Source organism: Bos grunniens, chromosome 6 (assembly GCF_055505025.1).
Source record: "Bos grunniens cultivar Pamir isolate PY7600 chromosome 6, Bosgru_T2T1.0, whole genome shotgun sequence".
NCBI classification, from domain to species: domain Eukaryota; kingdom Metazoa; phylum Chordata; class Mammalia; order Artiodactyla; family Bovidae; genus Bos; species Bos grunniens.
Genome location: NC_141170.1, coordinates 15,259,745 through 15,286,418, shown reverse-complemented (window position 1 = coordinate 15,286,418; position 26,674 = coordinate 15,259,745). Strand labels below are relative to the sequence as shown.

Genomic DNA, 26,674 nt, shown 5'->3' with positions numbered 1-26,674 from the left:
GCGTCACAAAGAGCTGGACACGACTGAAGTGATTTAGCATGCATGTTTATAACTATATATTGTCTCTTTGCTCAGAATATAAATTCATGACGCCAGAGATTTTTTTTTTGTTTGCTTCACTGCTGTATTGCGCATGCTAAGTCGCTTCAGTAGTTTCCGACTCTTTGTGAGCCCATGGACTGTAGCTCGCCAGGCTCCTCTATCCATGGCAAGAATACTGGAGTGGGTTGCCATGCCCTCCTCCAGGGGGGTCTTCCCTATCCAGGGGTCAAACTCGGGTCTCCTGCGCCTCCTGCACTGCAGGCTTTTTCTTTCCCTCTGAGCCTCCGGGGGGTTCCTCATTGCTGTATTTCCAGCATGTAAATCAATTCCAGGTACCTGGTATACACTCAATAACTATCAGATGCTAGTTTTCCCCTGGGAACTTCTAGAACCAATATTCTGCCCTTTTTCTTCTTAATATATTACTGACATTGTTAATAATGGATTTATCAGAGGATGAGATGGTTGGATGGCATCACCAACTCAATGGACATGAGTCTGAGTAAACTCTGGGAGTTAGTGATGGACAGGGAGGCCTGGTGTGCTGCAGTCCATGGGGTCACAAAGAGTCGGACACGACTGAGTGACTGAACTGAACTGATCTTATATCATAAATCTGTGTCTGGCCTATGAGGGCAAGAAAGAGGTTTAGATTTAAAGAATATGTCTGGGCCTGAAGATATGAACACTGAATTGAGGTCAGTAGAGCTTGCTCTGGGTATGAGTTCCAGAGCCCTTGCTAAGGCCCCTGGCCCTGTGTGTAGAAATGGGGGGGGGCGGGGTTGGTCGTGTCATGTCCCAAACTTTGGGGCATGAACAATGACCTCTACTATTGTGTTCTTCCATATGTATCAACCAGGTGTGGTTTTACAGAGGAAGGCAAGCCTTCACCATACCTCCCTCCCGCCCCATACCTTTTTTCCTGGTAGACAGACTGGGTAGCTGACCGTGGATGACTTACTTTATTTCTCTGCTTCTCGTTCAGATATCCAGAGTGCTCAGGGTTAGGTTCATAAAGCTGCACAAGGATATTCTTGAGCCAGTCTCTCATCCTTAGAGGAAACTGGGTCACTTCGAAGTCCGTACAAACAGGAATAGCTGTTCCAAACAGAAAGTACACCGATTTTAATTTTGAAGTTTTACTCCTGTCCCAGGAAAAGTCTTCATAACAGGATGCTTCACACCTTCTGGTGACTGACAGCAGCCTCACTGGTCCTCCGTCACAACAGTGGTCCTTTATCCTGCTGCCGAAATACAATTGCCAGAAGCATTGTAAAGCCATACCAGATGCCAGCGGCCTTTCAAAGATTTGATTGATCTGGCATGGAGCCTAGGAATCAGGGTGCTTTAAAAGCTCTGTAAGTAACTGTGATGTGCAGCCAGGACTGAGAACCACTGCACTAGAATCAGAGAGTCGGAATTCAGAGGTGGAGGTCACAAGAGTTATTTATTAGGAGAAAAGAGAAAAAGGCAGAAGTCAGCTAATACTGTGATAATAATATTAAATCTCGACTTAAAGGAACATTTTTTTTTTCAGATATAATTGACATACCACCCAGTAAGTTTAAGGCGTATAGCATAATGACTTTACATACATATATATTGTGTAATGGATAGCTCAGCAAGTTTGGTTAACATTAATAACCTTGTATAGTGACCTCCATTTTTTATTTCCTTCTGGTGAGAACTTTCAGAATCTACTCTCTTGGCAACTTTCAAATATATCAGACAGCAGTGCTGACCGTTATGTTGTGTATCACATCAAACATTTATTTCTCAATCCTGCTACATGTCCCATACAAGTTGGCAACTGAGCTCTGCTCATCTCAGTCTCTCTGGGGTTCAGGGTAGGGGAGACACCACCATCTCAACACGAGGTGAAGGGAGCATGGAGAGCCATACGCCAGCTCACTTATTTATTTTTTTAAAGTCAGATCAGATCTTTTTTTTTTTTTTTTAGAATGTTTTGGGATGTGGTCCATTTTTAGTCTTTCCTGAATTTGTTACAATATTGCTTCTGTTTTATGCTTTGGTTTTTTGATCAAGAAGCATGTAGGGTCTTAACTTCCCAATAAGGGACTGAACCCTCACCCCCTGCTTTGGAAGGTGAGGTCTGAACCACTGGACCACCAGGGAAGTCCCCATACACCAGCTCTTGAATGCTCTGCCCAGAGCTCACAGGGATGATTTTTGCCCAGATTTCACTGGACAAAGCAACTCGTGTGGCTGCGTCTAACATCAAGGGGACTGAGAAACAGGCTCCTTTCATGTGTCCGGAAGGACAGGAGAGGTTAGTGAACACTGCGCGTGTGGAGAATCATTTAGCGACCAGCAGATGCAAACACAATTGAGAGTATCCTGGGGAAGGAAGACAATTTTTCAAAAAGTCTGGAAGAATAAGTTGTCATTAAACTTCTTGGCAGACTTTAACTTGGGAAGAGGACAACTAATTTAACAAAACTCCAATGATTCATCTCAGTTATTACGTGGATAACATTATCATAGTGGTTCGGAACCCTGGCTGCACTTAGAATTGTCTGGGTTACTTTGAAAACAAATGAAAGAACAATGCCAAGGTTCCAACTCAGTCCAATTAAATCAGAATCACTTATGGTTAAAGCCTAGGAGGTATTCTTCTAATTTTTACTTTAAAAATTCATTTTATTTCATTTATTTTGGCTGCGGTGCAAGGCACATGGAATCTTAGTTCCCCAACCGTGGATGGAGCCTGCGTCCCTGGCATTGGAAGCGTGGCGTCCCAACCACTGGGCCACCAGGGAAGTCCCCATTCTTCTAATTAAAAAAAAAAAAAGCCTTCCCAGTTATCCTAAGATACAGCCTGAATTCAGAACTACATTAGATTTCGTTGTTCATGTTGTCTGCATATATATATGAGTGCTGTGCTGTGCTTAGTTGCTCAGTCATACCCAACTTTTTGAGACCCCATGGACTGTAGCCCACCAGGCTCCTGTGTCCATGAGATTCTCCAGGCAAGAAGTGGGTAGCTATGCCTCCTCAAGGGGATCTTCGCAACCCAGGGATTGAACTGGGGTCTCCTGCATTGCAGGTGGAGTCTTTATCAGCTGAGCTACTAGGGAACCTATATATATATATATGAATACATATGTATTATATATTTTATTCAGGTTCACCCCAACTTTTTTGCAACGGCAGATGCCAGTAGTGATGTTCTCTTACATTTGCAGGCTCCAAAGTAATCCAGGTGCAGCTGGTGCCCCTTTTTCATCCTCTCCATTCTGCACTTAGTAGCAAAGAGATGACAGGAGCTGGCATAGGTCTGATTGTCAGTGCCACAAACCTAGGAAAGATAAGCATAAGAAAAACCTCAAGTTGACGAATGTTCATTGGGAAAATACTGTGCTCTTTAAAGGCTGTTTAACCAACTGCTGAGCCAAAAATGTGGTCAGTTAGGGGATGCTATTAAAACCCTAACTATCCCATCTGACGCCCAAAATCAACTAACTTATACCCATGGTGATGATAATTTAGCTGATAAATGCAGAATAAAAATTGCAGATGATTCCAAGGATAGAATGAGTTTTAAAATGAATTCTACATAAATGCCATTATTATTTGAAGGCACAGTTGAAATTCTTTGATTTTGTTGGTATTTGTTTCTCTTGGCTATTATTTAAATATCAGATGATAACCGGGACATTTACTTCTTTTTAAGCTTAATTTTTACATTTTTGACTGTGCTGAGTCTTCATTGCTGCATATGGGCTTCCTCTCGTTGCGCAGCGGAGGCTACTCTCTAGCTGCAGTGGAAGGGCTTCTCACCATGGTGGCTTCTGTTGTTGATGAGTTTAGTTGCTCTATGGCATGGGCATGAGGGATCTTCCCCGTTCAGGGATTGAACCTGTGTCCCCTGCATTGCCAGGTGAATTCTTAACCACTGGACTACCAGGGAAGTCCCTACATTTTTTTTTGAAACAAAAATTTCAATTGCAAATTACTTCCATTCAAATCAAATCACCCAACTGTTTGATGTCCCTTAAAGACCATTTTGTAAAATACTTACTTGGTCAAGGAGTTTTGTAGGAGGACAAGATGCTGGATCTTGGCAGACACAGTGGGGTTTTCCATGTTGATCAGCCTTGCAGATGTGTCCTCTTTTGCACTGGAAGCTCAGGCAAGAATCTAACAGAAAAATTTGGACAGGAAACATGGACAAAGCTAAATTGAGTACATAAACTCAGATTCACCCAGATAGTTCCATTTTCATGAGTAAGAGAAAATTTGGGGAAACATTAGAAATTAAAAAAATTTTTTTATTAGAGGAGTATAATGATTTTACAATGTTGTGTTAGTTTCTGCTGTACAACAAAGTGAATCAGCTGTATGCTACATATATCCCCTCCCTCGTAATGAATGTGTTGGTTTTCAAGTGGGACTCTCTGGTATGAGGCTATTTTACACAATATGCTAGATTTCTGTACAGTTTGGATTGGGGATTTAAAAAGAACAAACAGTTATTCTTGGCCACCCTGTAATGGTCATAGTCTGATACCTATAGTGCCAGGCTGTGCAAATTGGTCAAAAGGTAAATAAGCCACGAGAATTTTATTGGTTGAAATTTAAAATTTTGTGATTGGGGTGTGAGACTGAGATTGAAAGTGTTAGTCACTCAGTTGTGTACGATTCTTTGTGACCCTGTGAACTGTACTTCACTGGACTCCTCTGTCTATGGAATTCTCCAGCAGGAATACTGGAGTGGGTAGCTATTCTCTTCTCCAGGGGATCTTCCTGACCCAGAGATCAAACCCAGGTCTTCTACATTGCAGGCTGATTCTTTACCACCTGAGCCACCAGGGAAACTCAAAGATTGATATTGCTGCTAAGTCGCTTCAGTCGTGTCCGACTCTGTGTGACCCCATAGACGGCAGCCCACCAGGCTCCCCCATCCCTGGGATTCTCCAGGCAAGAACACTGGAGTGGGTTGCCATTTCCTTCTCCAATGCATGAAAGTGAAAAGTGAAAGTGAAGTCGCTCAGTCGTGTCCGACTCTTAGCAACCCCATGGACTGCAGCCCACCAGGCTCCTCTGTCCATGGGATTTTCCAGGCAAGAGTACTGGAGTGGGGTGCCATTGCCTTCTCCGAAGACTGATATTAGGTCTTAATTAAATATGGAATCTAAATTCTTAAGTTATGGGTTTGAGTGTAAATAAGGCAGAATTAATGCTTTTTCAAAGCAAAATGATTTTGAGAAAAAGAATTCTACCAGTAATATTGCAACTGGACTTCCAGTCTATAAACACAGTTAACCATAGTTGTCTATCAGATGTGCACAGGAGAATGTTAGCAATTTATGGGAGTATTTCCCAGGGGAGGAATTGGGAGAGGAAAAATTCTGATGAAGAGGTGGGGATAGCCCAGCATGGCCCATTCCATCTCTCCCCTGATACAGTCACAGACAGTGGGCTTAGCCCATTCTCACCGACACTGTGCACCCTCGTGTTGCCTTCAGTTGAATGCTCATCTTCTTTCAGTGAGCTCTCTGCTTTCTTGGCCTGTATAATAACAAAAGCAGAAGTGGAATTATGTTTAGAGGAAAGCTGTGCCATTATTTATAGTTTCACTGTGCATCCCTTCACAGATCTTTTCATACCTCAATCATTTTATTTTACTTCAGTTATTATTAAAAATTTTTTTTCTTGGCCACACTGCATGGCATATGAGATCTTACTTCTCTGACCAGGAATTGAACCCATGCCCCTTGCATTGGCAGCACAGTGTTAACCACTGGACACCAGGGAAATCCCTATCCCAATCATTTTAGATCTCAGAGGGAGACATGAGCCACAGTGGTGGAAAGAGACAGTAGCCCTTTGAAAACAGGATTTGTTATCTTTATTAACTGGGCTCAGTGGTGTATGTCTGGGTTTGCCCAGTAAAAGTTGGAACCAACACCAGAAGCAAAGTTGGAATCTCCCCGTTTGGTTTGGGAAGACAGTAGAAATGTGGTATTACCATGCGATCCTCTTAAGACACGATTACGTCAGTAATCTCTATGAAGCTGTTGGGAAAAGTTTTTTAGCAGGTTTCTCAAATGTAAGAAAACTCCTACCTTAGAATGGCAGCAGAGTTCTCAGGAATCAAAATGACTGTCCACCTTGCTACCAAAAAGCTATATCAGGTTCTTCTGGTAGGTTCCTGCCAGGGTTTTGCTTGAAAGCTCCAAATGATTAAACAACCAAATAACAATGTGTTTCTTCCTTTCCCTCATCCTGTTGCTGTTCCCTGATTATCATTTTGGTGCATGTCTGCTGAATAAAGTTGTGGCTGAAGTCTTTGTTCGTTGCCTATAAGCTAAGTCAACAAACATTGCTGGATCTATTATGTTAGAGGCATTTTGCAAGATATTGGTGATTCAGCCTGACTAAGCTGGTATCTGCTCTCAAGGCATGAGAGCAGCTGTTGTCACATCTCCCATCCTCATATCTGTTAGAATTTACCTTTCTAGTTAGCACCAGGAACTTTCTGCTGCCAGTATCTGCGCCTCGGTGCCTGGAAAACCATGATACTCTAGAAGGCCTTCTCAAGGATAGATGGGAAATACTTGGAAATTGACACCTCTCCTAGTAGCTCTCAGCTTATGTAAAAGCCATAGCTCCTTCACTCTCCAAATTCGATAATTCAGAGAAACCTGCTTTACATGGTTTTACTGATGTATCACTGATTACCTTCCTTTTCTTTCCTGAATCCCTTCTCCACTCCTCTTTGTCCCTGTACCTCTCAAACACACTGCACTAAAATCCAGGGTCTGCTTCTAGGGGAACCCAAATAAAACAGGTATTTTCAGGCTAACGATGGAGATGCAGAGAAAAATACATAATTATCAAATATTTTACTAAGGTACTGAGAGATAAACACAAGAGATTGCAAGAACACAGAGAAAGGTCATGGCTATTTTTTTGTTGTTGTTGATAAAGCTAACCGCTTTATCAGACAAGCATCATTGAAAATAATCTCACCTGTTGGTTTTCTACAGTTTCACTGGAATCTACGTTCTCATTCTTCAGTGCATTTTCTATTTGCTCCTCATATTCCAAGTGATAGTACATGGACTGAGCTCTTTCATTACTCAGGAACTCCTCACTTGGGGTGAAGTCGTCCTCACTTTCATTGTATCCGGGGCCATCATCACTGTCATCCTTAGCCCCATGATTTATGGCCACCTCGTTAACATCATCAGTAGGCTCCACCAATAGAGGTTCAGAAAGGGTCTTTTTATCCATCTCCTCATGGTTGCTGATAACTTCAGGGCCAGGCTTTCCTTCTTGGCTCTGCCATTCAGTATCTTGACTGGGCTTGTCGATTTTTGATGCAGTTTCTTCCTCCATTTCTGCATTGGTGTTTTCCTCTTCTTGTTCTCGGCTACCGTGTTCAAGTTCCTCTTTCTGCATCTTGCTTTCTTGAGTTGGTTGATAGGACTCTTCCAAAACAGCATCTGATTGGGTACTGTCTTCTTCCTGCTTGTTGTTAGAAGGCTCCTTGGCTAGCTCTGTCTCCCGTTCTTCTTCATCATTGTGGGTACCCACTTCACCTGGCTCTTTCTCTCCTTCCTCTTCTCCATTTGTGTCCTGATCTTGGTTTCCTTGATCACGTAGGTCTTGACTGTTCAACTGAGGATGGGAGTCATCTACAGGTTGTTTTTGGTTTTCCTCTGTCTTTGTGATGCTTTCTTGTTGGTTAGAATCTACAATGGAACTAACATCATGAGCAAGGAAGCTCTCTGGAAGTTTCTCCTTTTGAGGTTCACTCATGTCTTCTTTTAGGTCCAATGTGCCTTCAGTTGGTGAATACTCCAAATTCTCAGTTAAGTCACTTTCAGTTTTCTCTTGGTCCTGTAATCCCAGATTTTGGTTATAACTCTCTTCCTGATCTGCTGACTGATCATGGTTTTCCTCCTCTGACTTTAGCAATGAAGATTTTTCAGGCTGAAAAGAAAAAAGTTTATTCTTGAAACAAATGATAATGTTAATCTACATCATATTTGCAATTCATAAGCAACACTGAATAGTCATTATTCTTTTTCTTCAAACAATGTCTTATAAACTTATTTATGATGTTTTTCACATTCAACAACTATGAGTTTAACCTGAATTTGAATTTTGTGAAATATAAGAATTATGTACCACTTCAGCCCAAGAAGTAAAACTCATTAATCCTCACAATTCTTTTAGAGATTGGAAGCAGTTGATATGATCATTATCTTTTTTAAAAAAACCTTTCATTTTATATTGGTGTACAGCCAATGAACAATGTTGGGATAGTTTCAGGTGGACAGCAAAGGGAGTCAGTCATACATACACATGTATTTCTATGATCATCACCTTAAAAAAATTAAACTTAGAGTGAATAAGGTAGTCTGTTTAACCATGCTTTAAAATTGAGGCCTTTGGAGACTTAAAAAATTGTCCTAGTACATCTGTATTCCTTTTACCTTATGATGGGAATGGTCTTCTATGGATGTTGCAGTTTCCTTTTCATTTTCTGCATCTTCAACCTCTACAAGAGGGATTGCAGTGTGCTCAGATGTTTCAGCTTCTTGGAAGAAACTCAAGGAGTCAGCAGTTGGATTGGAATGATCAGATAGGAACCTTGCTTGTGTCTGAAAAAAAAATTAAAAACTGACTTGTGTTATTCATGCCTAGATGTTAATGCTTACAATTTCTAGTTATTTTTTCTTGTCATCATTGTTAGTGGTAATATATTTCATTTGTAACATCAGCAAAAAGATACTCTCTCGAATTTTTAAAGATATAAGCAAATAGTCAGAATATAATCTTAAGTGATAACAAAATCCCAGTCATGATTAAAGAAGTTATATTGCAGAGACTAGGGGAAAACAGGGCACAATGATCTTAAGAATAGCAACTTTTGGAATTATTTTCAAATTATTTCCAAAATCATTTTTGGAATTATTTCAAACTTTTACAAAGCATTTAAACTTCATGATTTTGAAAACTCTTTAGCATAAAGTCAGATTGAAGTCAGATTAATCATAGGTTATCATTGCATTGAACGTTTTCTTAAGTTAATTTACAAGTGCTCACTGATAATTAGCAGAAAAAGTTATGTCTTTTATTTTGTATTTATATATATTTCCTAACACTATCAGTCTTGTATCCATTGAGAAATCATGTATAATAGTAAAAAATAATTGAATCTTGAACTAATTAATAAACTATATGAAACAGGACACCAGGTCTAGTAGGGTTGAATAGCTATTGAATATTGGTTCCTCTAGAGGAATGGTTCTATTTCTAGCAAGATTGGAGGCATAGATGAAGAGGTGGGCAGTGAGGCTTGATGGGAAAGTCAAACAACTGGACGTAGAGCCAAGCGACCTTGCTTCAAGTTTCGACTGTGCTATTTACTATCTGTCGGTGGTTTGACAAATTGTTCGTCTCTACTTTCTCATCTCTAAAGGTGCAAGGAGAAGAAATATCAAGATAAGGCTAAGTATATAACACATTTTCTGTATTTTAAAGGGATAATCCAAGTGAAAAATTACTATAGCCAGTAGTAATATCCTACAGTGGTAGTAATATGAACTGTCTGGTATCTTAGGCAGGTATTTATCACAGATCTTTGTTAGAGAGATATTGTGGACACTCAGATGTCAGGCAGGTCCAAAACTCAGATTTTATTTGGATTGACTCGTCTACTCCATTAGCAAGTCCTGTATTGTTGATTGTATAATATAAAGAAATATATAGTGTATGAGGTTTTCTAAGATGTGGCTTCCTCTCTTGCTTATTATCTTTTCAACTAAAAGGAATGATCTAAATAAAGTATCCAGAGAAACTTTTTTAAGAAGATGTTTTATGTGGACCAGTTTTTAAAGTCTCTATTAAATTTGTTACAATGTTGCTTCTGTTTTGTGTTTTGGTTTTTTGGCCGCAAGGCATGTGAGTTCTTAGCACCCTGACCAGGAATTGAGCCTGTACCCCCTGCAGTGGAAGGCAAAGTCTTAAACGCGTGGTGCTGGTGATTTAGTTGCAAAGTCATGTCCAACTCTTGCGACCCCATGCACTGTAGCCCACCAGGCCCCTCTGTCCATGGGATTTTCTCAGCAAGAATACTGGAGTGGTTGCCATTCCCTTTTCCAGGGGATCTTCCAGACCATGGGATCAAACCCAGGTCTCCTGCATTGCAGGTGGATTCTTTACTGATTGAGCCACCAGGGAAGACCCCTCCAGAAAAGCCCTCAGAGGAATGTGGAGAAAGAACGGTGGCCAGTTTGGCCTGATGGATGGCAGTAGTGGCTGAGGATCTTGGCTTTGTGGAGAGTTGCTCCCCTGGTCTGTGTCCTGCCTCCCCCACGCCCCCTCAGCAAGTTGGAAGAAATGCATGAAGAACACGACAGTTTATCTTTCAGGAATTTTCAAAGGCAAAATTCTGTTTCATCATTCTGTCCATGTATACATTTGTAACAACATACCCTCTGGAAATCCGTGTGGAATCTCCTAACCATACAGAACCCACTGATTTCTAGAGAATTCAGGCAGGTGGGAAAAATGATACAATAGTTTTCATAGGTACATCATTTGAAAAGATACTTAGCTTTTTGCCCATGGACCGAATCTGCATTAAAACACGTTTTCCTAATAGGGAAACATCTGGAATATGTCTGTAGACAGGCGTGCCATTCAAACATTTGGTTCAAAGACACTTCTGATGCCTGTTTACATTTGTGATGACAGCTGCAAGGGCAATAAAACAATGGTTCTGTGGGAACTTCCCTCTATGCTGAAAACAGTGATTCCACTTCTGTAATTTCAGAGGACAATGTATAATTCCAGCTGGAGTAGCTCCTTGATACTTAAGCACGGTTCTCAGGGGTGGTCACAAACTCAGTTTTCTAAGAACTATTGGTCCGGGTGGCATGATGTTTATCCCTGCCGACACAGATGGCAACCAGAAGCTATCCAAAAAGCAAGGACAGAATCTTGGATGCAATAGAGAGGGAGGGAAGGGACAAGAGATAAAGTGCTTCGTCTGTTTTAAGAAGGTTGATTCCTTCATTTGGTGAAAAGGGAAAAAGGCACAAATCCCTTAGTTTGACTAAGGATGATATAGATCTCTTGGGAGATAGCCAAATGATCAGCCAAGCTGTAATCAAACGAAGAAACAAAGACAGCTTTCAGATATTTTGAGGCTGCTGACACAGTCTCAAACAATCTGCTTTCTGTGTGGCTGATTTATTACAGGGTGAATGCTGGGGCCAGTATATCTGGGTGTGAAGAAAAGAATGTTTCAGTCCTGTCTGCTTTCAGCATGCTTGCTTGGACATATCTCCAAGGATAAATGAGGATCTGATTAATTTATATCATTTTCCTGTGCCTAACCTCTTGGTTCCTCTTTTTATTATAGACTCAGAATTTTTCAGTCAGGATGTATTGATCTTGCAGAAACTACTACTGAAGAGTGTGGGTATTTGTGCCAAGATTTCTCAAACTGATTTATTAGATTTCTCGTATGAGTGTGGTGAGCTTCCACAGGAGAATTTATTTCTTCCTTTTCTCTTTGGTATTGGGCTAATAGACTGTTAGCAAACAGTTTCACTTATATTTATATTTGTAGAGACTGATAGTTCTTGAAGAAATTTATTTTGAAAAAGTGCCTTATTTCATTTTTTTTAATGTTATTTATTTATTTGGCTGCTCTGGGTCTTAGTTGTAGCATGTGGGATCTAGCTCCCTGACCAGGGATCGAACCTGGGCCCCCTGCACTGGGAGCTCAGAATCTTAGCCACTGGACCACCAGGGAAGTCCCCTTATTTCATTTTTACTAGTCATTCATTCCCTGCATGGGAAAAATAAAATGATTAAAATTAAAAAAGAATTTTAAACTATTATATAAGAACACTTTTATTTACTTATTTATTTTTTGGTTGGGGCTGTCCTTGATCTGGAGAAGGCAATGGCACCCCACTCCAGTACTTTTGCCTGGAAAATCCCATGGACGGAGGAACCTGGTGGGCCGCAGTCCATGGGGTTGCTGAGTCAGACACGACTGAGCGACTTGACTTTCACTTCACACTTTTATGCATTGGAGAAGGAAATGGCAACCCACTCCAGTGTTCTTGCCTGGAGAATCCCAGGGATGGGGGAGCCTGGTGGGCTGCCGTCTATGGGGTTGCACAGAGTCGGACACGACTGAAGCGACTTAGCAGCAGCAGCAGCAGTCCTTGATCTGTTTATTTCTTACCAGTTTAGGGCTTTATAAAATCAAGTGATATGATTAACACATTACTAAGTAAATAGCACAAGCTCAAGAACATTTTTTTTTTTTTAATGGAGGATTCCTAAACTGAATGTCAGGAGGGAGAGAATTAAGTAACAACAGAGGAAAGGACAGTTACCGGAATAGCACCTGCAGTTCCCAAAATGCATAGGAAAAAAACCACAGTCTTCATTGTTCTAGACCTGTAAATCAAGAAGATAATTAACAGTCATGGGTAAAAGTTTCTTTGTAAGAAGTTAAAAGATACTCTTCTTAACAAATACTGAGCTTGATACTGTCCTTTGTGTTTAAAGGCACTTGTCTTTGTGGATTAACGTGTCTGAAAAGACAGATTCATGGCAGTTTTTACCCAGTCGTGTCCCAGTGAGACTGCTCCTGGATTTTTTGGCCCAGCTGTGTTTGGCAGAACTTGTCTCTGTTGTTGACTGTGCTTCCTTAATTGGAGGCGTATGCAGATCTTGGTCTGAAGGTTTGTAAGTGTTCACAATGAATGTAAAAGTCACAAAGTGAAGTAATACAGTGTGTTAGGTTTGGATTCAACAAACTGCTTCTTGGTATTGGAGAAACTCACGCATTCAGTGCAGAGTTTTAGAAATGGGAGATGACTGTCTTAGATGATTTTTCTTACAATCATAGTTTTATATATAAATGCATCCCTAGAGCTTAAATAATACTTTGATGTTTTAAGGAAAGGGAGCAGTTTCTTCTGTTAGTTACTCATATTTTAAAATAAATGCTTAAGTTAGTATTTAAAAATGTATTAATATTAAACATTATCCAACTGATTTAATACTATATCAGCTATCACTTCACACACACACGCACGCACACAACATACATGGACACATATACACAATATTCTTCTCCTTTTTCCCCCTCTTCCTAAAGTAACTGTATCACAATTCCTGTTTAAATCATTATTTAACATTATGACAATGTAAATATTCTTCACAACTGAGCCAAATAGTAATTTCTTGTGTTGAATCATTTTAAAATTTATTTTCTTGAACAATATTTTGCTTTTGTCTGGATCTAGAAACTGACTCCTTTTTAAAAATAATTTCTCAGGTACCCATCACTTACTCTTCCCAAATTTTCAAAGGCAGGTGAAGCTATTAAAATCTTAATCTAGAGTTTAATATTCATACACTCATTCCATCAGTATTTATTAAATTTATGGAACTCTAGTCATCTCACACGCTAGTAGAATAATGCTCGAAATTCTCCAAGCCAGGCTTCAGCAGTACATGAACCATGAACTTCCAGATATTCAAGCTGGTTTTAGAAAAGGCAGAGGAACCAGAGATCAAATTGCCAACATCTGCTGGATCATCGAAAAAGCAAGAGAGTTCCAGAAAAACATCTATTTCTGCCTTATTGACTATGCCAAAGCCTTTGACTGTGTGCATCACAATAAACTGTGGAAAATTCTGAAAGAGATGGGAATACCAGACCATCTGACCTGCCTCTAGAGAAACCTATATGCAGGTCAGGAAGCAACAGTTAGAACTGGACATGGAACAACAGACTGGTTCCAAATAGGAAAAGGAGTATGTCAAGGCTGTATGTTGTCACCCTGCTTATTTAACTTATATGCAGAGTACATCATGAGAAACGCTGGGCTAGAAGAAGCACAAGGTGGAATCAAGATTGCCAGGAGAAATATCAATAAGCTCAGATATGCAGATGACACCACCCTTATGGCAGAAAGTGAAGAAGAACTAAAAAGCCTCTTGATGAAAGTGAAAGAGGAGAGTGAAAAAGTTGGCTTAAAGCTCAATATTCAGAAAATGAAGATCATGGCTTCCGGTCCCATCACTTCATGGGAAATAGATGGGGAAACAGTGGAAACAGTGTCAGACTTTATATTTTTGGGCTCCAAAATCACTGCAGACGGTGATTGCAGCCATGAAATTAAAAGACGCTTACTCCATGGGAGGAAAGTTATGACCAACCTAGATAGCATATTCAAAAGCAGAGACATCACTTTGCCAACAAAGTTCTGTCTAGTCAAGGCTATGGTTTTTCCAGTGGTCATGTATGTGAAGAAAGCTGAGCGTTGAAGAATTGATGCTTTTGAACTGTGGTGTTGGAGAAGACTCTTGAGAGTCCCTTGGACTGCAAGGAGATCCAGCCAGTCCATTCTGAAGGAGATTAGTCCTGGGTGTTCATTGGAAGGACTGATGCTGAAGCTGAAACTCCAGTACTTTGGCCACCTCATGTGAAGAGTTGACTCATTAGAAAAGACCCTGATGCTGGGAGAGATTGGGGGCAGGAGGAGAAGGGGATGACAGAGGATGAGATGGCTGGATGGCATCACTGACTCGATGGACATGGGTTTGGGTGGACTCTGGGAGTTGGTGATGGACAGGGAGGCCTGGCATGCTGTGATTCATGGGGTCGCAGAGAGTCAGACACAACTGAGCGACTGAACTGAACTGAATCATTTATGTTTTAGATCAGCATATTATTTTTCTACTGTTTTAGAAAACTGTTAAAATATAAAATAGTATAGTTTAGCACAGGGTGTCTCTATCTTGGCACAACTACCATTTGGGGCGGGATGATTCTTAGTGGTGGAGGCTGTCCTGTGTGTTGTAGGATGTTTGCAGCCTTGCTGACTTCTTCTACCCACTACATGTCAGTAGCAGGTCCCCTAATCCCCACACGTTATGGCAATCAACAATATTTCTAGACATTGCCAAGTCACCCTGGAGGGCAAACTCACCTGATTTGGAACTACTGGCTTAGTAGAAGGAACATGGTGCTTTGGGATTAGAAACACACATGGTTGAACGTGAACCCACACTTGCCATCCACGGAATCTTTGGCAAATTACTTAACCCTCTGAGCCTCAGATTCCTCATCTGAAAATGGGGATAACACCTGTGATGGTTAATTTTATTTTATTTAAAAAATTTTTTATTTTGTATTGTTATATATCCAATTAACAATGTTGTGACAAATTCAGGTGGACAGCAAAGGGACTCAGCCATATACATACATGTATCCATTCTTCCCCAAACTCTCTTCCGTCCACACTGCCACATAACACTGAGCAGAGTTCCCGGTGCTATACAGTAGGTCTTTGTTGGCTATGTGATGGTTAATTTTATGTGACAACTTGACTGGCCTGTGGGATGCCCAGGTGTCTGGTTAAACATTATTTCTAGGTGCATCTGTGAATGTGTTTCTGAAGAGATTAGCATTTGACTCAGTCATCTGCATAAAGCTGATTGCCTTTTAGTGTGGGTGGACTTCATCCAATCTGGTGAGGACCTGCATAGAACAAAACGATGGAATAAGTGAGAATTTGCTCCCTCAGCCTCACCGTTGGAGCGGGAACACTGGTCTGGATGGATGCTCTCTGGATGGAACATATACTCATCAGGGCCCCTGGTGCTCAGGCCTTCAGACCAGAGCTGCAGAGTTAACCGGAATCACCATGCTTACTGGGTCTCCAGCTTGCGAAGGCAAATCACAGAACTTTACCAGTGTCTATAATTGAATGAGCCAATTTCTTACACTCAATCATTCTCTCTGTCTGTACACATAAACATATATATCCGCCCCACCAACCCTGGAGAACCCTAGTACAACATCTAATTCAGTTCTGTGAAGATTATTGGTAGGAGGTGGGAGGGAGGCTCAATGGGGAGGGGACTGTGTATACCTATGGCTGATTCATGTTGATGTATGTCAGAAACCAACGCAGTATTGTGATTATCCTTCAATTAAAAAGAAAGAAAAGCAGAAGAAATAGTATTTGTAAAAATGCCTGATGCCTAAGAAGTGCTCGATTCATCTTTTTGCTTTTTTCATCTTCCGTAAAAGTCAAATAGCAATTCTTGGACAACAGTGTAGAGCCTCAGAAAATAATATAATCTAAGTTTTGCCATGAGGTCAGAAGAATTTTCCAGTGGAACATATAAAGTCCTTTTGCCCACACATTGACCAAAGCTCCCTTTAACTCCAGGAGTCTTTCCTACGTTCATCACAAGTAACGATGGAATTGGGCTAAGAGACTGTTAACCACTCTTCTTTAAAATGGTAGCAACACAAAAGCACAATCAATCAGCAAGAATATTGTGGGTTTTAAGGCTAATTTCCATCTGATTTTAGTTTTAATAGCACTGCTGCTAAGTCGCTTCAGTCGTGTCTGACTCTGTGCGACCCCATAGACAGCAGCCCACCAGGCTCCTCTGTCCCTGGGATTCTCCAGGCAAGAACACTGGAGTGGGTTGCCATTTCCTTCCCCAATGCATGAAAGTGAAAAGTGAAAGTGAAGTCGCTCAGTCACGGCCGACTCTTTTCGACCCCATGGACTGCAGCTCTCCAGGCTCCTCTGTCCCTGGGCTTCTCCAGGCAAGAACACTGGAGTGAGTTGCCATTTAATAGCACTATGTATAGGTAATTACATTTGAGAACACATTTCCCTTTGATTTGATCACAGGATCTTACAAATTCCCTTCACTTTCTCAAATCGAATGAAACCAAATGAGTAAAAAAGAAATATGTGTCCATTTGGCCAGAGCCTGCATTACTCAATCACTCTTTTATCCATTTATTGAGCACTTACTAGACTCTGCCTAAGCACAGGGCCACCTTGTTCCTGTCTGAAGAGTTACAAAGGAGGGTATCAAGTAAATCAATGATTTAGTATAATGTGATGAGTGTATACATAATGCAGTGGAAATACAGATAAGAAGCATTTACAATTAGGTAGTTATAATGCTAACATTGATTTCCCAGGTGTCGCTAAGTGGTAAAGACCCCACCTGCCAATGCAAGAGACATAAGAGACATGGGTTTGATCCCTGGGTTGGGAAGATCCCCCAGAGAAGGAAATGGCACCCGACTCCAGTATTCTTGCCTGGAGAATCCCATGGACAGAGGAGCCTGGCAGGCTATACAGAATCAGACAAGACTAAAGTGACTTAGCACACACACACACACACACACACACACATACACTGCTAACATTTACTGAGTCTTAAGGGCTTAAATTTTAGGTACCGTTCTAAGGGTTTTGCACATACTAACTCTTTGAATCTTTTAAATGATTCTACCAGCTAACACTTGATTTTCATCATTTTATTAGTAAGGAAATTAAGGGTAAGTAACATGTTCAAGGTTACTCAGCTAAGTGGCAGAACCAATGTTTGAGACCTAGGAATTTGCTTTTGTGTCTGTGTTCTTAACCATTACACTCTACTGCTCCTGTATAGAAAAGGCTTTTAGAAGAGGAAGTTTTTGACCTGAGATTTGAAAAATCAGTCAGTACTCATTAGCTGTATGAAAGACAGAAGGGCAATCTGAGGATGCAAACAGCGTGGGTGACGGTCCAGAGTCGTAAGACAGTGTAGGTTTGTGTTTCTAGGGTGTTAGTGGGTGAAGCAGAGGGAGATAAGGCTCCAAACAAGGCAAGTCTTTGTGTGTTAAACTAGGAATTTTAAATTCCAGCTGAAAAACTATGGGGCCTCAATGACTGATTGTAAGTGGGGGAGTGATATAATCACATCTGAATGTTAGAAAGGATCCTTGGTACAATGATGTGTGGGACAGATGAGTAGAAAGACTTACCAGGAGGAAATTGCAATATCAAGATGAGAGATGGTCAGAGCCTTAAATTTTGCCTTTGGTCTTAAGAATGGAAAACAAAGAGACAGATCCAGCTTGTCGTGGTTCATGAAAGCCAGTTGCTAACTTTCCAGGAATTTTGTGAGCTGGCTATTAAACAAAGCCATCATTGAAAATTAAATTATATACACTTATAATTTAATTATGTTAAAACAAAAGAAATACTCAAAAGTCACCCCTTTATACTTATTTTTACTACCTTACCACGTATTCTCTTAAGGTATTTATGCCTGTTGTATCTGTAGGTGGAAATACTATATAATGTGTGGTAATGCACTTCTCTTCCCAAGTCTGTTCAGTGATGTCACATTAATAGCCTGAAATCAACCAGGGCGGGAGGATTACACCGTGGAAATCTTCAAATGCTACCTAATTCCACCATCTCCCTGCAAAAGCTGGTTGTTAAACATTTGCTGGTATACTGGTGGATAGTTCTGAGAAATATTTAAAGGCAGAACTGCTAAGTCGCTTCAGTCGTGTCCGACTCCGTGCAACCCCATAGACGGCAGCCCACCAGGCTCCACCGTCCCTGGGATACTCCAGGCAAGAACACTGGAGTGGGTTGCCATTTCCTTCTCCAATGCATGAAAGTGAAAAGTGAAAGTGATGTTGCTCAGTCGTGTCCGACTTTTAGCGACCCCATGGACTGCAGCCTACCAGGCTCCTCCGTCCATGGATTTTCCAGGCAAGAGTACTGGAGTGGGGTGCCATTGCCTTCTCCAAAAGGCAGAACAGGTAGGACTTAATGACAAATTGTATACTGTGGAAAGAAGAGAAGGAAGAGGGTTGGGCTATTATATTTCTAATTTGGGCCACTGGGTACACAGTAGTGTTAATACTAAGATAAGGGATTATAAGAGTTTTAGAAGAAAGATGATGAATTAGTTTTGAACTTGTTGAATTTGAGTAGAGATATACTTAGATAAGCAGCTTCCCTGGTGGCTCAGATGGTAAAGGGATTGCCTGCCACAATGTGGGAGACCTGGGTTCCAGGCCCTGGAGAAGGGAATGGTTACCCACTCCAGTATTCTTGCCTGGAGAACTCCATGGACAGAGTTCTCCTGGTGGGCTACAGTCTATGGGGTTGCAAAGAGTCAGACACGATTGAGCAACTGAGACTTCCACATACTTAGATAAACGGGTCTGGAAGTAAGCATGAAAAGCTTACTTTACATACAATTGAATAGAACAGAGGGCAGGAGCCAGCACCCTGGTTAGTGTAGATCATTAGGTGCTGTTGGAGGATGGGAAGACGAAAGATACAAACGATGAGAGACAGGAGAGTCACGTAAGGAAAAGAAAATGTTGAATGTTAGTGAGAGGTCAGAGTAAACACGGCTAAGGATTATCCTTGCCTTTGGAAATGCAGAGGTTAGTGGAGAGTTGAAGAAGAGTAGGTGGTTTTGGTGCGATAGTGTCAGTGGAGGCCAGTCTTCAGTAACTGGGGAGTAAATAGACAGCAGAGGAGTGAAGACAGTGAGTGTAGACCACTCTCAAGACGGTTGGCTGGGAGGGACTTTCCTGGCGGTCTAGTGGCTAAGATTCTGCTCCCAATGCAGGGGCCGGGGTTTGATCCCTGGTCAGGTAACTAGATCCCACATGCCTCACCTAAGAGTTCACATGCCACAACTAAAGATCCTGTGTGCCACAAAAAAGACTGAAGATCCCACACATCACAACTAAGACTCAGCGCAGCCAAATCAATCAATCAATCATCATAATAATAAAAAGATAGCTGGCTATGAAAGGAAGGAGAGTAAGATGATAGCTAGAGGGGAAAGTACAGTCACAGGAAATGTTTATTTGTATTCTAATATGCTGATCCATATCTCAGGAGGCACTAGTGGTAAAGAACCTGCCTGCCAATGCAGGAGATTTAAGAGTCACAGGTTTGATCCCTGGGTCAGGAAGATCCCCTGGAGGAGGGCATGGCTACCCACTCCAGTATTCTTGCCTGGAGAATCCCATGGATGGAGGAGATTGAGGGGCTACAGTCCATAAGGTCACAAAGAGTCAGACACCTACGTGGTCATCCAAGCATTTTCTCTGCGGAGGGGAAGGCATAAGTAACGAATGAGAAGGTAGATGGGAAGACGGGAGCTGTGGTAAACACGACGACCTCCAGTGAACCGCACCTCCTGGGTTACATACACTGCGATTTTGCCCCTGGCCTTGTGACTACCTTGGTCAATGAGACATCAGCCAGTATGATGACAGCAGAGGCCTGGGAAGCACTTACACGGTGGGATTTGTCATCCTGTGGAAGCCATCTGCCATGATGTAAAAAAGCCTGGACTGGAGGCCAGTCCAGACTGCTGACCGGTAAGTGGCCTCATGAAAAAGAACCTGGAGGATGAGAGCCTGTGGGAGGTTCAGCCCCAGCAGAGCTCCCAGCTGGCTGAAGCCTCCTGAGTGACTCCAAAGTCAACAGAGGAACGACCCAGGTGAGCTCAGGACGGATTGCGGAGTCATGTGCAAATAAGGGGACTGGGTTGAAGCCATTTGATTTTGCGGTGGATTGTTATGCAGTAATAGATAATGAAAATGGGGGAAAAACAGAGAAGCTGCCTCAGTCAATGGGAAGGCAGTATTGCTCAGTGATTAAAAGCATAGGCTCTGAAAGGGGACTTTCTGGGCTTTAGTACTTAATTTGTTTAATCTTGGGTAAATTATTGAGCTTTTTTGAAGCCTCAGTTCTTTATCTGTAAAGTGATGATGGAGATTAAGTAAGATGATAAAATGTCAGTAAGCCCTTGATACATATTTGCTCGGTAACGACAGAGGATGAGATGGTTGGATGGCATCACCGACTCAATGGACATGAATTTGGGTGAACTCCGGGAGTAGGTGATGGACAAGGAGGCCTGGCGTGCTTCAGTCCATGGGGTCACAAAAAGTTGGACACGACTGAGCAACTGAACTGAACTGAAGCCTTTGATACTACTTAGAAGAGGAGAGAGTCTTTGTTCTTCCAGACAAAAGGGAGGAAAGCTTAATTGTAGGGGTCTGTTGAGGGGAGGCCCCTAGAAATATCAGTTCATTAAGTTGGATGTATTTACACCTTCCTCACATTTATATAGCATTTCATAGCATGTAAAATATTTTCTTGCATACTGTCTCATTTTATCCAATAAGGAAAGGAGAAGAGATAATATTTAACTATAAAGAAACAGAAGCTTGGGGATTCCCTGGTGGTCCAATGGTTAGGACTCTACACTTCCACTGCAGGGGGCATGGTTTCCATCATTGGTTGGGAAACGAACATCCCACATGCAGCATGGTGTGACCAAAAAAAAAAAAAAAAGAAAGAAACAGAAGCTTGAATTATCTAACTTATTTGGCTATATATATATCCCTGGTGTCTCAAATGGTAAAGAATCTGCCTGCAATTCTGGAGACCCGGGTTCAATCCCTGGGTCAGCAAGATTCCCTGGAGAAGGGAATGGCAACCCACTCCAGTATTCTTGTCGGGAGAGTCCCAAGGACAGAGGAACCTGGTGGGCTGCAGTCCGTGGGTCACAAAGAATCAGACACGACTGTGTGACTGAGCACACATGTAAAGGCTTAAGTGGTGAGTAAGGACTAGAACATGGCACTCTGGACTCCAAGTCCAGGGTTCTCTCATGGTTTCACAGAACAGGCTGCAGAATAGAAATCCAAAGTCTGGCTTTGGGCCCTGGCTCTGCCAAGTACTAAATACTACTTTGAGCAAATTATTGAAACTCACCAAATTTCATCTACAGAATGGGAATTACAAATCCAGTGTCAAAGGGCACCATTGAGGCGGGGAAGCTCTTTGTGAACTCGAAACATACATGTGTAAATGAGTATTATTTCTATTGCTCTGTCTGGTGCTTGTCATCAAGATTATAATTATAGGGACCACTTCCCTGACGTCCATGGGCTGAGTCCATGCTCCCAATACAGAGGGCCTGGTTTAATCCATGGTCGGGGAACTAAGATCTCATATGTCTCAACTAAGTCCCAGAGCCACAGCTATGGAGTTCGTGCACTGCAATAAAGGTCCAGCAAGAGAGAAAAAAAAAATCCCATAATAATAGTATCATTATAGCCATTATGTCTTATATTTAGAGTGAAAGTGAAAGTCGCTCAAGTAGTATCTGACTCTTTGAGATCCCATGGACTAAACAGTCCATGGAATTCTCCAGGCCAGAATACTGAAGTGGGTAGCTATTCCCTTCTCCAGGGGATCTTCCCAACCCAGGGATCAAACCCAGGTCTCCCACATTGTGGGCGGATTCTTTACCAGTTAAGCCACAAAGGAAGCCCAAGAATACTGGAGTGGGTAGCCTGTCCCTTCTCCAGGGAATTTTTCCAACCCAGGAATCAAACTGAGGTCTCCAACATTGCAGGTGGATTCTTTACCAGCTGAGCTATCAGGGAAGCCCTATATTTAGTGTGGTATAAGAGAAATCAGCCTTCAGTGTTCCTTACTTTTTCTCCTCCCTCTTTTCAAGTCTGCTTCCCCTTGTGGATTTCAAGCTGCCCAGGAGTCCTAATTCCAGAATATGTTCACATTTAGTTCTCTTAGTAAAACCAGATCACTTGCCTTATATTCCACACATTTAAATTCTAGTTTTGCACATACATCTAATCCATAGGTAGGAGATAAAATTTGCAAGTCAGTGTCTTTCTAGTCTTAGTTAAGAGCTATTTTCACATTTGCCTTATCTCAAATGAACTATAGGATGCTGAGAATCTTGGCATAGCTGTGGAGAAGACATTTGAAGACAGGATGAGTTTGTTGTATGAGCTTCAGTGGTCAGCTGTGCAGGCTTTTGGGGAGTCAACCCCAACCTTTCTTGCATGGTTCCTGATTCTTTACTGTGTCCCAGGATGGAACTGTTTTTTAGGGGTCTCTGTTTATTTCCACATGAAATTAAAAACAAAATTTAAAGGAAGACTATGGTTATGTCATTTAGAATGATCCAAGCAGGAAAGCACCTTAAGTTTTAATTGTAAAGCAGATGCCTGTGTTGTATTTTTAAAGACAGAGCTTTGTGGAATAGCCCAGTATCTAGAAAGGACTTCCCTAGTGGCTCAGATGGTAAAGTGTCTGCCTACAATGTGGGAGACCTGGGTTTGATCCCTGGGTTGGGGAGATCCTCTGGAGAAGGAAATGGCAACCCACTCCAGTACTCTTGCTTGGAAAGTCCCATGGATGGAGAAGCCTGGTAGGCTATGGTCCATGGGGTTGCAAAGAGTCGGACACGACTAAGCGACTTCACTTCACTTCACCAGTATCTAGAAGGCAAAAGGCCTCGAGTTCCCCTGCTGTGTTCCTCTTTGTCCTTCAGACTAGTCCCGGGGCATTTTTGTCTCACTGAGCTAATTGTATTTGCGACATACTGATCAAAAATAATTTCACAGCCTTTTGCTTCTTATTTTAAGAACTGAACAAATGTACTGATTTGTGTAAATAAGACAGAGTGGAGAACTTTTCTGGGAAATGAGAAATTTTTTAAAACAACTGTAAGGCTGGAGACTACAGAAGGTTTAATTAGCTGATGCTTGCAAAATACTTTGAAAATGAAACCCATGATGATCTTGCTAAGTATGATGAATACCATTTATTCCTGGGTAAGGAAAAAGTCATATATTTTGAGACATTCAAATTTGGTGTGCACTCTACAGAATACAAATTGTTATTTTTGCAGAAAGAGCAAATAAAACTCTGTATAAAAAATGCAGAAGTGAGAAAAAATTTTGAATATAGAGTTATTATTCTTGAAGACTTAAATAATCAGTGTTTATATGAAGTTAGATAAATGTTATTTTGCCCAAATGTATGAAATTATTCAAAGGCAGCAGCATAGCTGAAAGTAAGGAGCCCTGGAATTTAAGCATAGTACGGAATTGGAAGATCTAAGTCTAGACCTGAACTATATAAATTTTTAAAAACATTTATTTAAAACAAACAAACAAAAAACGTTTATTTATTTTTTTGGCTGTGCTGGGTCTTAGTTGCGACATGTGGGATCTAGTTCCCTGACCAGGGATTGAACCTGGGACCCCAGCATTGGGAGAGCAGTGTCTTAGCCACTGGACCACTAGGAAAGTCCCCTGACCTGAACTATATGCTTTTTACCAGGCAAGAGACTTTGGTCAAGTCACTGTCTTCTTCATCTACAAACCAGGAAAAACGATAGTAGTTTTCCTATTTATCTCTTAGGGTTGTTTTGAGACTCAAATGTGGTCAAACAGGCATTTGACAATTTTACTAACTATAAAAATGAAAAAAGATATCATTTCATTGAAATATTCATAAGGATAAAGATGGCTTAATAACTGTAATAAGTAATAATTCACAGGAACTTTAATTCATCCTTTTACTTGGAGTTCTTAAATTATTATCATTATTTTTTCTTGGCTGTGCCACCTGACTTGCAGGACCTTAGCTTTCCAACCAAGGATTGAACTTAGGCTCTTTGCAGTGAAAGCATGGAGTCCTAATCACTGCACCACCAGGGAATTCCCTTAAGTTATTATTTTCTTCCCTTTGTCCCATTTTTTCCCGCCGTGGGAATACAGAGGTTAAAGATGAGAGATGGTAGGGAAATTCAAGGAGAGCCTTTTTCATCTCTTAGAAACAAAGTGTCTTATTACCAAATTTGTAAGAGAACTCATCTGGGGTTTTACAAGATGACTACTAGACTACTAGACTGTTTTATAGCCTTTTTGCAGAAGCCCAGGATTTGAAATTTCAAATGCCTGGAGGTCTTCTACTGGCTGGCTCATAGACCACCAAAACAAATATACATATGAAACATTGATATGGCAGAAACAGGTCTTCCATTAAAAACTAAATACCCACTAATGTCAACTCTATTCTAATTCATGTGAGTAGTTGTCTTGAGACAATTTCTAACATTTTTCATTTAATATGTATAAACATATAGTATAGTAATGATGACTGTAAATTTTTTTGCTGCATCTTCCATTGAGAAGTGAAGTCAAATTCTCCTCTCCTTGAATCTGGACTGGCTTTAGTGACTTACTTGACCAAATGATTGAAGTGGAAGTTGGGACTTTGGAGGTTAGCTCATAAGAAGCCTTGGAATTTTGACCTGAATCTCTCAGAACGTTTTGCTTTGGGAGTTCCAAACCATTTTGTGAGAGACTGTCACCCTACTGTAGACACTGTTCAATGATTCCTGCTGACCCCAGCTTTCAAAGTTTGCAAAGGCACAGTGTGTCTGAGTGGAGCCACTGTGGACCCTGCAGAGCGGCTCACCTGCCAACTCAGTATCCCTGAGTGACGTGCCCAGACTCCTGACCCACAAAATCTTGAGAAATTGTGCAATAAGTGTTATTTGAAAGTCACATTTGTAAGCAGCAATGAAGAATTGGCATGGGCATTAAATATCTTGAGTGAAATATTCTTTAGAAGTAGAATCACATATTCAACAATGTATTATTTTATTGAAAAAAATAGGTTCTCATTCTTGGCTGGTTAATATAGTAACTGATGCAATGGCTTATCTTTTTTGAGATTTTACTATGTGCCAGGTGCTATTGTAAATATTTCACCCATGCATCATTCATGTATTCTCACTTGTCACCTCACTTCTGCTTCAGTTTCCATTCATTCACCCATCCATTCAAGGAGAGCTTCCTGCACATCTTTCTGACCACTGTGCCCAGTTGTGACTGAGGAGCATGAAAGCCAAAGGATGCAAGAATTTCCAAAGAGGCGGCTTTGACATTCTCAAGAATCTCTCTCTTTCTAGCTCAGGAGAAATTAGTACATTCTTTCCATCCTGTAATGCGTAATTGAGGGATTATTTCAACTATATTTAGAGGATCCCCACAGGCTTATCTTAGGCAAGACTGTGCAATAACCCTGTTTTGACATCTCTTCATCATTCCTTTCAGAGTTCCTTATCTTACTGTGCCATCCACCACTCACTAATCTCGTGTGTGCCTGCTCAGCCACTAAGTTATGTCTGACTCTGCGACCCCATGGACTGTAGCCTGCTAGGCTCCTCTTTCCATGGGATTTTCCAGGCAAGAATACTGGAGTGGATTGTCACTTCTTCCTCCAGGGGATGTCCCAACCCAAGGATTGAACCTGCATCTCCTGCATTGGCAGGTGGATTCTTTAAACATGGAGCAACCTCGGTCTCATTTCATAGCTTTGTATGGGATGGACCCTTGGAGGCAGTGCTCTGTTTTCCTCCTGAGGCATTTGACAGTCCTCTGGAAAATCGCCACCCCTCCCTGCCCTGGGATGTAGGGAAGAAATGACTTGGGCCATATTTATTTTTCTTTCCTCAAATCATATTCTGATATTTGTCAATTTCCTCTTTCTCTGTGAATGTGGGGGTTTCTCATACGTTACATTTATTCATTCCTCTCCCTTTTCTTGCCTATCCTTTGAAGCACAGACTTCTGAGTATGGTCAGAGGTGGATGTGCCACAAAGCCAAGAAGCTCAAATTCTAGGGCTCCCTACTTGTGCAGGCTTCTTACAAAACCCTATGCCTACTTTCAATTTTTCTATTTTTAAAAAAGAAGGGCCCACACGTTGTGTCAACTTCTGGTTCACAAGTTCTGAATCCACTCCTGAGTATGGCTCACCTGAAGGCCTGTGGCACTTGTCAATAACAGAATTAATATCTAAGTGATTTGTTTCCTAGGGCTAGTAGCATGATGAGTCACCTTTCAAAGCCGACCTAGCCCCTGAAGTGATCAG

General features: G+C 41.4%; 1 protein-coding gene across 2 annotated transcripts in view; it reads right to left on the bottom strand.

Annotated features, from left to right (window-relative positions):
* The window catches only part of SPARCL1 (SPARC like 1), a 52,902-nt gene that overhangs the window by 9,976 nt on the left and 16,252 nt on the right, over window positions 1-26,674 (bottom strand). The window contains exons 2-8 of one of the 2 annotated variants that reach the window (XM_086404855.1): window positions 12,438-12,501; window positions 8,511-8,678; window positions 7,039-8,004; window positions 5,502-5,574; window positions 4,085-4,203; window positions 3,241-3,361; window positions 1,004-1,140 (exon numbers count right to left, since the gene is read on the bottom strand). In XM_086404855.1, coding sequence (XP_086260981.1) covers window positions 1,004-1,140; window positions 3,241-3,361; window positions 4,085-4,203; window positions 5,502-5,574; window positions 7,039-8,004; window positions 8,511-8,678; window positions 12,438-12,491 — 1,638 coding nt within the window. In that variant the 5' untranslated portion in view covers window positions 12,492-12,501. The remainder of the gene's footprint in view (window positions 1-1,003; window positions 1,141-3,240; window positions 3,362-4,084; window positions 4,204-5,501; window positions 5,575-7,038; window positions 8,005-8,510; window positions 8,679-12,437; window positions 12,502-26,674) is intronic. The other variant, XM_086404856.1, reaches the window with a different exon arrangement.